This window comes from Colossoma macropomum, unplaced genomic scaffold (assembly GCF_904425465.1).
Source record: "Colossoma macropomum unplaced genomic scaffold, Colossoma_macropomum, whole genome shotgun sequence".
Classification (NCBI taxonomy): Eukaryota; Metazoa; Chordata; class Actinopteri; order Characiformes; family Serrasalmidae; genus Colossoma; species Colossoma macropomum.
The window spans coordinates 42,189,884-42,203,851 of record NW_023494784.1 but is presented as its reverse complement, the minus strand read 5'-3'; the positions used below and the strand labels follow the sequence as shown (position 1 = coordinate 42,203,851).

General features: G+C 38.5%; 1 protein-coding gene across 1 annotated transcript in view; it reads right to left on the bottom strand.

The window, feature by feature from the left end:
* kcnh3 (potassium voltage-gated channel, subfamily H (eag-related), member 3) overlaps nucleotides 1–13,968 on the bottom strand; it is a 245,120-nt gene that overhangs the window by 99,680 nt on the left and 131,472 nt on the right. Inside the window, exon 2 of the mRNA XM_036571764.1 lies at nucleotides 13,526–13,759. Within this exon, the coding sequence (XP_036427657.1) occupies nucleotides 13,526–13,759 (234 nt within the window). The remainder of the gene's footprint in view (nucleotides 1–13,525; nucleotides 13,760–13,968) is intronic.

Genomic DNA, 13,968 nt, shown 5'->3' with positions numbered 1-13,968 from the left:
CCAGCAGTGGAATCATAAATAAAATAAAAAATAAAAATAAAATGATCAAAAAAATGTCACAACATAAGAAGAGAATAGTAAGTGAATAAGGTTATGAATTCATATGAGTTATTCTGGGTATTCATTTTATTAGAACTTCATTCTGGGTGTTACCTGTATTACAACTGGAGTGATGCTATACAGCCCATGTGTCAAACCTAAGGCCTGTGGTGCCGAGGCAGGCCTGCGCCACAATCCTATTCAGCCTGCAAAATTATTTTAATTTTCTATTAATATTAGCCCATTTCACCATGAGCTGTACTACACTTCCCAGCATGCACTGCAACATAATATGTGCTCCCACCCCCTCCCCAAAAACCATCTATAACCATCACCACAAAAAAAAAGATGCCAGGTGTTTAGTTCAAGCGAATGGACTGTTTTAAAAAACCTAACACAGCTAATGTAGTCTATTGTTTTATATAAAACAATTTGTTTTTATTTCAAATTATTTTTGCATCATTCAAGTATAGACTGCCTATTTTTTGCTGTTGAAGTTTTGGCATATTTTGAATAAACAATGGCCAGTTGGGGTCAACATGTTAGATAAGAATGAAATAAAAACACAGCTGGCCCACAGATCTGTTGAGGTTTTTTAATATGGCCCTTTTAGTGGTTGAGTTTGACACCCCTGCTATAGCAGAACCAGCTTTGGTTCCCTGAAGAAACCTTTGGTGGATGGTTTGGTGAAGAACCATGGATAAGATTTATGAATGTGAAAAACCTTTTTAATTTTAAAGAACCTCCAAGCAATGAAACACTCCTCCACCGTTTGAATGGTTTTTTCTAAGTCAGGAGTCTTTTAGGAGCCTTCGTTCTGAAGAGTGTAAACAGTGTTTCCACCCAAATCTAAACATCGCAGCCCTGAGAGACGGAACAATATTGCAGGGAAACTTGTCCTGTTTGTTGTATCTGTTTGTCTAACGCAGACAGAGAGTAAATCAGCTCCGGCTGCTGGAGGAGATTGCAGACTCTGCTGGCAGGACTGTCTTTATCCCTCCTAAGCCTGCACGCATACCTCGAGTCAAATTGGAAAAAAATATGAAGGAGCAATTTCAAAGGTGCCAGTCTCAATAAAGCAGCAGATCAAGCAGCATGAGCATGTTTGTGTGTGTGTGTGTGTGTGTGTGTGTGTGTGTGTGTGTGTCGCTCTCTCCGGGTGGGTGGGATGCCCCCTCTTCCTCCACCATTCAACAAAATGCCAGCAAACGTGGCCGTCTGCTGACTGACATAACAGAATTAGTGTTCTCCTCCAAGCGTGTTGAGCTCCAATGACTTTGTGTTAGCAGCAGTTTGAAATGATGTATTGGAGCTTTACATGTCTCAGCAGAAGCGCCTGCTAGACTTCACCCTCCCAGCTTCACAGCATTGTGCGATTAATTAGAATTAGCTAGCAGGTGAAAATGAACATGACTACAATAGGGAGAAAATTGAGCAAGAAAAAAAAAGAGTTTGTGGTTAATACCAGCGATAACAAAAAACTTTTGTAATCTGATATTATTCATAACTGCTAACTAACTATTAACTATCATTCCTACTAGTATGAACTATTAGCTACTACGAATAGTTTATAAACCACTAAGAATAATTTAGAAAGTGCTATGAATTATTCAGTAACAACTAAAAATCTGTAGCCACTATGAATTATTCAGTAACCACTATAAATTATTCAGTAACAACTAAAAATCTGTAACTACTATGAATTATTCTGTAACTACTATGAATTATTCTGTAACCACTATGAATTAATCAGTAACTACTATGATCTTTTTAGTAACCATTATGAATTTTAAGTAACAGTTATTAATTACTGAGAAATTACTGCAAATTAATCAGTAACCACTATGAATTATTCAGTAACTACTATGACTTATTCAGTAATTACTATGAATGATTTAATAACTATTATGACTTATTTAGTAACCATTATGAATTACATAGTAACTACTGTAAATTACTCAGTAACCACTATGAATTATTCAGTAACTCCTATGAATTTTATAGTAACCATTATTAATCACTCAGTAACTACTGTGAATAATCCAGAAACCACTACAAATGTTTCAGTAAGTACTATGAATTATTCAGTAACTACTATAAATCATTTAGTAACTATTATGAATCACTCATTAATTACTGTAATTTAATCAGTAACTACTATTAATTTTTTTCAGTAATGACTACAAAATTACTCTGTAACTCACTGTAAACCGCTATGAATTATTCAATACAAAGAAGAATTATTCAGAAATTCAGAAATTATTCAGTAACCAGTACATTTTTCAGTAACTACTATGAATTATTAAGTTACCACTCTGAATCATTCTGTAACTACTATAAATTACTTAGTAGCCACTATGAATTATGCACTTATTTAGTAACTACTATGCATTATTTGGTCACCATCATGAGTTATTCAAAAAAATACTATAAATTATTCATGAACTAATGAAATTTTCCATATCTGAAACTAACCTGATATTTAGGTTTCGTAGATAAATAGTGAAGAATTGAGAAAGTGAAGTGGGGGTTTAAGGGATTAACATCCCAGTTCCAGAAAATGACCACTGATCTTTTCATACAGTGTTGCATTGAATGCCCTGGATTTAAATGTGGGCATCAATTCCATATGAACAAAGATATTACATTAATATGGCAATTGTTGCTAAATGCAAACAAGCTGAAAGACAAAATTGTGCGAATGTCATATAAATTATATGTCCAAAAATATTTATACACGCCTTCTCATAAGTCCATTGAGCCACTCGCTGACAACGGTGTTCAATGGCACAGTCACTGCTTGTATAATCGCCAAAGAAAAGCACTGACCAATAGAACGGGGTGCTCTAAAGGAGCCACTCATGAGCCGAAGGTCACCATGCCCAGTGCTAGGTGTGGACTAGAGGGGTATAAAGCCCCCCAACATCAGAACTGTGCTCTCTGGAATGATGGATCTCTGTCCAGTACCCTTGAGATAAGGGGTGATTGTGATCCAGAACAGATCATCCAACATCGGTACCTGACCTCACCAATACTCTTGTGGCTGACTTCAATCAAATACTCACGGCAAGATGTTTCAACATCTATCGTAAAGCCTTCCCAGAAGAGTAGAGGCTGCAGCAAAAGGGCAACCTCCCTATAAATACCCTTCATTACTCAAGAAATGAGCAGGTGTCCAAACTTTTGGACATATGGTGGACATGGAAGTCCAACGCAACACTGATTTCAGTGCAGTTCTAACAAGCTCCTAATAATCTGAGGAGATTCAGGGCAGTCAGTCAGAGCAACAGAAAGAAAAAGAGACAGACAGAGGGAAAGGAAAAGAATGGAGTGTGTCATTTCTTTAGAAAATAAGAACAATACTGGATCAGTACTGCATTATTTCTGATTCAGTGAGTTTTAAAGACGTCTTTTCATACAGAAACTGCTCTGAAAGCAGGTAGTGTAGAACAGACCATGCTGCAGTGAAGGAAATCAGGCAAAAATCATGCTCATCACAGACAGATGGGTGCTAAATGAAACCCACTGTGTGCTTATATGTGTGCTTTGAGAGTCACATCAACACGACTCAATAGAAGTGACCTTTATGTACAAATATGAGAGAAAAATACCACTGATTTGAAAAAAACAGCTGCAATAATTTGCCAAATGGAGCGTTTCACTAATGCAGGTCGCATAAGTATGAAATTGATTGCTAATTAAATTGAATAACTTGTGTTAAATAATAGAACAAAATGATTTTTTTGTATTCAACTCAGATGTTCTTCAAAAAGGTGGGTCACCGCAAAGTATGCTAGACACAAACCCTGTGACAAGCACACATTGATTGCTGATTTAAATTGTTTTATTTTTTTTATTATATATAGATAAGACCATTAATAATTAGTTGCCTGTTAAAAAGGGGTAATTTGGAGCTCTTTTCTATGAACTTTAAGTACCCCTTTCACATTCACTACGTCATGGGACAATCGGCCAATCAGAAAACAGAGGCAAACACAAAACTAGGAAGGTAGAACATGGTAGGAAGAGAGAGGACCATTGTGGTGGAAAAGCAACTTCTCCCTTCGAGCTATTTACTCTGTTTTTTTCACCGTTTGCAAACAACTTTTTTTCTGCAGGTCGAGGTGACATTTTGGAACAAGTTATCAAACAGACACTAAACAGAGTTCAACAACGGGAGTAAACAAGGGACTTGTACTGCTATTCAAGCCGACGAGGTCGCGAGCAACCAAGTTTTTGAATTTGAGACCGCCGAGTCCCAACAGTGTTCGTTGCTCACCATTCTTTCTTTCTCTCCCTTATTACTTTGCAAGTGAGGAACTGTGTACATTGGTAAACGGTATTGCTGGATCCCAGTAGTGACTCTTATTGCCAATGTATGAACTGGGTTTTGTAAATAATCAATCTCAGCTTTGCACAGACTTATTGGAAGTCTGGGCGGGGAAACGCAAATACGTAAATATTACATTAAATGTTGCTGTTGATACTGTACAAGATTGTATGTGTGGTGAGTTTAATAAAGGGAAATATATGAGATGCTGGTGCTGTCGTCCTGCCGCTCGCACGCGATCACTCAGGTTTGTGGACGGTGGAGCGGAGGGATGCCAAAATGTTTGAGGGTGCTCCCATATCTGTGTGCCCTTTTGGTTCTCTCCTTTTAGTTAAGCTGTTATAGTCAGATCTGCCGGAGTCGTTAGCCACACTCTGGAAATGTTTTACATATTATTATACATACACCCATACAGAACAAAACTAACTCCATCTCCCTACCTTTTTCCGAGTAAACGACTGCCCACCTGTCCGGCCGGACACTGATGGACGATTGTCTGTCGAGCTCTCCTGCTACCTGCTTCAGACCAGTTGCCCACACCCCAGTCTCCGCCACCTGCCTTGGACTGGCTGCCCACCCGACACTGAAGTGGACTCCTAACTATTACTATTACTACTATTAATATTAGTAGTATAATAATTTTGTAGGTAGTTTGACCAGAGGAGGATGGGTCCCCCCTTGTGAGCCTTGGTTCCTCCCAAGGTTTCTTCCTCAGCTCTGAGGGAGTTTTTCCTTGCCACTGTCGCCCCTGTCTTGCTCACCTGGAGGATTTACATTTCATGTTAAAACTTTGTCCTTAATGGATTTCTGTGAAGCTGCTTTGTGACAACATCAGTTGTAAAAAGCGCAATACAAATAAATTTGACTTGACTTGACTTGACATATTTCATCGCCCCAACCTCAAAAGGTGTTTGTAAGAGTATCCCCAGTAAAACCCCTATAAGCTAACTTTATATCATTGCAGTTCCATTTAATGACCCCTTGATGGAAAGTTTTTTACACACTCTTAAAAAAGTTTTTTTAAGGGTTCTTTAGTAAAGAAAACAGTTCTATGTGGAACCATGAACACTGAAAGAACGCTTTGAATGATTAAAGGGTTCTTTGCATCATGAAAGGCTCTTCAGATTGATGGAACGTGTGCACAAGTTTCACACCACAACAATAGAAGATATTTAGCACCTTTTTGGGTGCTTTATAATTTTCAAAAAGGTTCTATATAGAACCATCTAACAAATTCTCCATTAATCTGAGGAACCCTTTCATGATGCAAGGAACGCTTTAATCATGCAAAGGGTTCTTTGAGTGTTCTTTACCAAAGAACTCTTAAAGCACCATCTCTTTAAGAGTGCACTTCTTCACACTGAAGTCCCTGTAGTTACTGAACAGTAAGCTTTAGTATGTAATAAGCCTGGGATTTTAAGGGGTTAAAGGGTGGAATTAATTGAGGTGCTTGTTACAACCCAAGAACAGCCCGACTCAATTACAGTACTGTACACAAGTCATAAACCATTTAATTAACCCCTTACATTGTGGGCCCAAAGTTTGATTACACACTTCTGTAACCTAAGAATAGCTCAACAAGTTTGGATTAAACTAGTATGTAATAATTTCCGGTCAAAACAGCCATGAGGCCAGCCAAGGGGAGCTATTCAATTTTCTGCATCGGCAAAACAAACTGAAAACATATTTATAATAAAAAAGGAATTGGTTAAATTTTTGCTCACAATCCAAATAATCCCAAACACTCAGTGATGGTGAGGTCTGGACACTGGAGTGGTCACCCTTCTAGAAAAGCTACCATACATTAGCATGGTTGGTCACCAACAAAACCAGCATTGTGTTTTGGAAGCTAGTATGCTGGTCAACCACAATGGAAGCTATTGTGCTGATCACCAGCAAAACCAATGTAGGTTGTGTTTTGGATGCTGGATGCCCTAGCTAAACCAGCACCAGACCAGCCCTAGACCAACATAAACCAGATATAAACTAGCAGGCGCTCCATTGTTCTAAGAACACCAGCAGCTTCTTTGTTCAATGTGTCTATTTCCTTTTCTCAGTGAGGGCTTCTTAAAAGCTACACATCCTGAGTTGGAAGGATGGACAGAAACACATGCAGATATTTTTCAGATCTGCAGCAGATTGATTTTCTCCTTTCTCTCAAAGATGGAAGCTTTAAGTGCTGCGTACCTGGTGGTGGTAGTTTCAGCTCTTGTATGGTTATTAGTAGTCACAAGGCGCTTGTAGTCATTGAGCTTCAGTGTTGGGAATCCTATTTTTTCACATTCCTTATGCAAGTAAAGTATCTTATGTCTAATTTCCACATGAATATCTCCAGAAACTCAAACTTAATAGCTGTTTTGACTGGAAATTAAATAAATGAAAGGTAGTCTGACTTGTGCACAGTACTGGAGGTACACACTAAGGCGAAATCATATTCACTCACTGGCCACTTTATTAGAAACCCCTCAGTACAGATTGAGGATGGTCTGCTGGACAAATAATATCTGATAAACAGCAGTCCTGTGGCCAGAAACTGACCAATGACAGTGGCATGGCAATAGATAGGCTACAGTCTGTAATTTTATACATATATTTAGTAGACCTCTAAAGTAGGAGGATATCATAAATGGATCAGTGCGTAAAGGTCTTCAATAAAGTGTATAGTAAGTGTGGACGTCACAATGATCACTGTGATTATAATAAGCTTGTTACTAAAAATACTACAAATGACTAAACACACTATTCCTGTAATCTTCCATATTCTACTCCCACATATTCCTGTCTATTCAGTGCTTTTACAAATTTCAGATGGTGAACTTGTAGTAGAGATGATTGACATGAGCACAGCGAATGCCCAGCCGCCTTCTGATTGACAAGTCGAGCTTATATAAGAATGGTATGAGTGACAGAAAAGTAATCCAATGCAGCAGATGTGCAGCACAGTAGGTATGTATGGGTATCCGGCAGCTATGATCTACTATTCCCTTTACACCTGAACCTTCACAGCACTGAAAGACAAGGTGGATTAGAAATCAAACTGAGACAGTGTGTAGAGTGAGAATTGAGAGTGCTGTGGATGGGGGGGGGGGGGGGGGTGGGGGGGGGGGTGGACACTGGGGCAACACCAAGAGATGGTGAAAAGGACTTCACTCAGACTAGAATTTGAAATATTTGTCTGAACTCAGGATTTTTTCTCAAATGTAAGTTGGGCTTTGTTGGGTTGGCTTCTCATTTTACCTGCATTTGCCCCTTAGTTAATCTCCCTACATTACTGTTTTCTTTCTCCCTGCATTTATTACCTTAAACACCTTTTAATTTGGGACGCTAGAGACTCATGTTGTTTGTATCCAGGTCCACAGAGATGTGTGATTATGGAAGCAAGTGAACTAAAACAGCAAGTTGATTAAGTTGAATACAGAGGCAGCCAGGAAGGCATTTCTTAGAGTAGGTCTGAAAATGTAGTATGTAACAATAATTCAACAGAATGTAGAACTATTCAGTCAGCCTGTGGAGATCTGATGTGCTTCTTCTTCTGCAAGTGTTAAAACAAGACTTTAACGTATTATCATTCAGAAGACCACTGACAGTTTCTTTTTTGGGCTAAATTTGGGTTCAGATGGAATTTTGTTGGGCTAAAGCAGAGTTCAGAAAGAATTTCATTAGGCTACAGTCAGATTCAGCCATTTTTTCAGTCTACATTTAGGTTCAGGCAGAATTCAGTTGAGTTCAGACAGTTTTTTTTTTAAGCTACAGTTGGTTTGGACAGAATTTTGTCAGGCTAATTTTCTCAGGCTACAGTTGGTTTTAAATAATTTTGTCAGACTACAGTTGGTTTAAACAGAGCTTTGCTTGGCTACAGTCAGTTTAAACAGAACTAAACAATAATTAAAACAAAAATTAAACAATAATTCAAAATAATGTAGAATTGTATTCAGTGCTTCTTTTTTTGCAAATGTTAAAACAAGACTTTAACGTATTAACATACAGAAAACCACTGACAGTTTCTTTTTTGGGCTAATTTTGGGTTCAGATTAAATTCAGGCTAAAGTCAGATTCAGATAGATTTTTTTCAGGCTACACTCAGTTTAGACAGAATTTTGTGGGGCTACAGATGGTTTAGAGAGAATTTTGTCAGGCTACAGTCGGTTTTGACAGAATTTGTCAGGCTACAGTCGGTTTAGACAGAATTTGTCAGGCTACAGTCGGTTTAGACAGAATTTGTCAGGCTACAGTCAGTTTACACAGAATTCTGTTGGGCTACAACTGATTTTAGACAGTGTCAGGCTACAGCTGGTTTTAGATAGAATTCTCTCAGGCTACAAACAGAAATTTGTCAGGCTACAGTCATATTTGGACAGAATTTTGTCTGGCTACAGATGGTTTAGACAGAAATTTGTCTGGCTATAATTGAGTTCAGACAATTTTGTTGGACTACAGTTTTGTTCAGACAGGATTTTTCAGGCTACAGATCACTTCACTTAGAATGTTGTCAAGTAACCTTTCAGTTCAGAATGAGCCAACAGTTTTATTTTGTTTTATTTGTTCTACAGGCAGTTTCAGACAGAATTTACTTTGCATTACAGTCAGATTTGGACAGAATCTTATTGGGCTGCAGTTGGTTTCAGACAGAATCCTCTCAGGCTACAGTCAGTTTAGACAGAATTTGCTCAGGCTACAGTCTCATTCAGTATGTTTTTTTGGGTTACAGGCAGTTTCAAACTGAATTTTCTTTGTGTTGCTGCCAGGTTTGGACAGAATTTTATTGGGCTACGGTTGACTTGGGAGAGAATGTTCTTGGGGTATATTCAGAAATGGACCAACATCTCATGCCTGATTAAAGCTCTAAGACAAGTAGTACAGTAAACAAATCCACAAGGGAAGATGCTCTCAGCTTGAATATCCTGTCTGTAGACTCTCTGTGTGTGGTTTAAGTGTACGTAAACTAAGCAATGCACAACCTCCTGATGGGGATTGCATTATCTCTAAATTAATGAGTTTTAAAAATGCTTCTCACATCCCTCGGGCTCTAAATGCAGGCAGTGTAGTTTTGTAGTGGAGGAAAACAGGCAGAAAATCATTCAAAACACAGTTAAAGAGAAAATGGGAAAAAAAAATACCACCAAATTTAAGATGTTAAGTAACGTTTCTCATAAATATTTACAGACTGAGAGACGGGTTTTGAAGAAATTGTGTTCTGTGTCATCACAATCACAAATAACTTTTTTTTTAACCTCTGAAGTGTAAAAGAGGAATATGAGGAAATTATGAGGGAAATTGCCATCCATCCAAGAAATCTTATAGGTCCACTATATAGGTACAATTACAGCCTGTGTAGCCTGTCTGTTGCTGCACAACTGATCTAATAATTTCTAATAAAGCAGGCTTGGACTTACTGCAAGTGATTGCAATTGATGTCTGAGTTCCTGGTACACCCCCACCGGGAGGCGTCCAGGGGGCATCCGGATCAGATGCCCGAACAACCTCAGCTGGCTCCTCTCAGTGCGGAGGAGTAGCGGCTCCACTCTGAGCTCCTCCCAGATGGCCGAGCTCCTCACCCTATCAAATAGAGTGTAGCCCACCACCCTGTGAAGAAAGCTAATTTCCACCACTTGTATTCACGATCTCATTCTTTCGGTCATTACCCATAGCTTATGACCATAGGTGAGGGTCGGGATGTAGCATTACTGCTGCCGACCTGTCCCAGCCTGCGGTCGATCTCACGATCCCTCTTCCCATCACTTGTGAACAAGACCCCGAGATACTTAAACTCCTCCACCTGGGGCAAGTCCTTTCCCCTTACCCGGAGTGGGCATGCCATCCTTTTCTGGGCTAAGACCATGGACTCAGACTAAAGGAGCACCTCCTTTATTATAATCAATAAAATTACAGAATCTATGCCGTTGAATTGCCAGGTTGATGCATCTCTGTATTTTTACATCGATGCAACTGTCCCAACTAACCTCAGCTGAAGATACAGGCCTTTAAGTTGTTGGTGTTACTAACTAGCTGCTGCACTACAGAAAACACCATCAGAGACCTACTTTTCACTCATTCATTCATTTGTAATTTAATGTTTAGTTGTTGTAGACTGCTGATGTTGATTGTAACGCACTGAAATCTTCACATCAAGTCCAAAGTGCTTTTGTATGTGAGAAGAAGATGCAGAGTAAGTCAAAATGGATCAATTGGGTTGTAACAGTGATAAAGTTATCAATGTTCTTTTAGCCCGTGTGACTCGAAGACACTGGGTAAGAGCCCATTCTGCTAAATTAAGTTCAGCATCACAAGTTCCACCAACACAGGAGCTATGAGTGTCTGTGATCTCAAGACTTTGACTTCAGCTTTAAGCTCCAACCACTAAAATGAGTGAAAAATCATAATTGTTCATGGTTATGATTTCTAAACAATGTTTTTGAGTTTAGCTGTAAAACTAAGACTTTAAATCAACACTACATAAGTTTTGGGCATTTGGAGACCTCTCTGGTAGAAATATGTAACTGTCCGCAATGTGCGGAAGAACATTTTGTAATGTCGGTTGTGCTTCGGACCACAAATGGATGAATCTGTTTGAAGAGAACTTCAACAGAGGTCAAAACTTGGTGAAGGGTGTGTCTTCAACTGTTACCTTCATGTCTTTATGAGTATACCGTTGGTTTTGCTTGAGACCTACACATTAAGTCGGACCTTCTTTTCGAGCCTGTGTGTAACATTAATGCATAAAGACATATGACATAGTCCAAAACCCCCCTGCTAAATCCGTTGTGGTACCCCTGACTTTTAAATGATTATTTCAGGCTTTATAGGGCAACTTGCAGTGATGAATGCACACCATATTTTACTGTGTTCTTATTTCTTAATACCCAGTAATACTACTTCTTTCAGTTTTAGCACAAAATACTACATAGTGCTGCTTTAATGCTTTGTCACTTCCTCCAAGGTAACTGTTTATGTATACAATTAAGTACACTGTAAAAAAAACTGTAAAAAAAATCTTTAAAAAAAACAGTAAAAGGTCCAGCAGCAGGGGTGCAAGACGAAGTCCATTATTTAACAGTAAAACTGTTTTCTCAATTATGGTAAAAAATCTGTACAATGACATTTAATATCTTAGAAACACTGCTTTTACAGTAATTCGGCACTAATTTAACTAGTTACACCGACTTACAGTATTTTACCATAATAATAACAGTAACAACCAATAAAATAAGTGTAAATGTTGAAAGAATACAGATTGTATTTCTTTGAACTACAGCCATGTTGAAATACAGTATGTTTAGGATTTATTTACATACATTTAACCTTTTTTTTCAAAAAGTGGCTATTGGCCATGACATTTTACAGCACTTTGTCAGTGAAAATACTTCATTTAATAGTATTTTCTACGTACTTGTAATTGTAATTGTAAACCTTGGTATTAAATAATGAAAAAAATTATCATCCAAGTTAAAAAACCACGTCAAGACATCCGATACACTTTTTTATTTTTAATGTTTTTTGCAAATGTATTATACAATAGAAAATGTCACAAATATCCCCTGACAACTGTGACAAAGCTGAAAACAAAGAAACACCTGACGTGTCCATATTCACTCTCATGCTCTCGGATTACATAGCGGTTATTTTAGCTTTGTTTTCCTAGCCGCAGGTGAGTGAATATGCGAATGGTTTTACACGCTGTGCTCCTTTTATTTGTCCCTATTTATTACGGGAAGAAGAACCGCAGTCAAAAAGCATGAGCGTTGCTGTGGAGCTGTTATGGTCTGAAATGTTTGGGAAATAGCGCTGCGCTATTTTCAGAAAAGTTGGCAAAAAGGGGAGATGAGGACACAAGCTGTTGTATTAAGGTGTTATCATCCCTGATCTGTGCACAGGTGCATCTGATGCCAGTTAGGACTCTGAGAAAGGCTTTACAAAGCAATTTGGTCAAATGGATGTGTTTTCCAAAGCAGTGGTGCTGCTGAACTGCTGGTAAATGGCGTGGGAGGCCTAAATTTGCCAATTGTACATGCAATTTGAAAACAGGTGGAGAGAGTGTGGAAAGTGAGGATTCTAGACGTACAACCCATAACAGGTTTGTGTTTGTAAGTAGAAGACGAGATACTTTATTATGATGAAAAAGTGCGGTAACACTTTCTATGAATGTCACCTTTGTAAGCATCTATAAACACATTTATAACATGTTATAATGTATTCATAAGGCATTATAAACATGGTTATAGATATTTATAAAAAAGAATCACACTGAATTACACTTTATAGCCATGTTTATTATACATTATGAATTGTTAATATAATGCATTATAAATAGTGTTAATAACATGTTATAATGCCAGTACCAAAGAAGTCAGTCCCAGCTTGGAGAGCGTAAAGTAAACACAAATACCAAGCTAACGGTGGTGTACATTACCTTTCCCACATTGGGTAAAACACTGATGGCAGCTCTAGTTTAAACTCTGACATTTGAAGCCTGTAATGTGCTTTACTGTGAATGTTTTAGTGTTTCAGTAAATCCTTCAGTAAATACTTCAACTTGAAGCCTCACTCTTAACACTGGAGGAGGCTTTAGTACAGTACGCTTCACTTTACTTAGAGCGGACAAATATGACTTATGAGCTCTTATAATTTGTTATGATCAGTACTTATAATGTATTATGTTAACAATTCATAATGCATAAGCATGGCTATAATGTATAATGCATTTTTATAAATATTTATAGCCATGTTTATAATGTCTTATGCATGTATTTTAACATGTTATAAATGTGTTTATAGATGCTTAAAAAGGTGACATTCATAGAAAGTGTTACCAAAATGCCTTATTTTTCATGATTGCTGTATTTTGATATTATGACCAAAGTGGCCAGATGGGGAACGGGTAAAGGAACGTTTGCTTGCTTGTTAAATTGTTGCATGCTTTTTGTCCCATCAAATGTTTCTGAGATGATTCTGGGACACCTTGGAGTTTGCAGCTGCAGCTACAGCTGAACGAAATGGCAAGAACACGAATGTTACCCACATAAACGTCTCAAGAAATCCCACCAGACTTCCAAGGTTTAATCAGTGAGGACATTTATATTTGTCTTTTTTGGTCAGATATTCACATCTCTCTCTCTCTCTCTCTCTCTCTCTCTCTCTCTCTCTCTCTCTCTCTCTCACCTCCTTTCTTGTAGAAGACCAGCTCAGTCTTGAACTCCCTCCGTTCATCCAGAGCGCTCTGGATTTGAGCGGTCAATCTGTCGCTGGTCTCTGGGCCATACAGGAAGTGACACGCGCAGCTCTTCTGCATCAGCTCGGCTCGGGCGTATCCCGTCAGCTCGCAGAAGCCGTCCGAACAGTAGACGATGGGGTAGAGCGACTGCACCTGCGCATTCCCCAGTACGAAGTTGCTGTCTGTGAGAAAAAAAGAGGAACAAGTTAAAGTTCTTTCACACTTTAGAGGCTGCAGGGTTGGTTTCACAGGCAAAGATTAGGCCTAGACCTGGACTACAGCTACCTTTTAATGGAGAATCTCCATTCAGAATGCCGTACAATGCAGGGCGTGTCTGTCTGGGTAACAGACCCTTAGTGTTTATTTTATAATTCTTACAGTTGATATTACA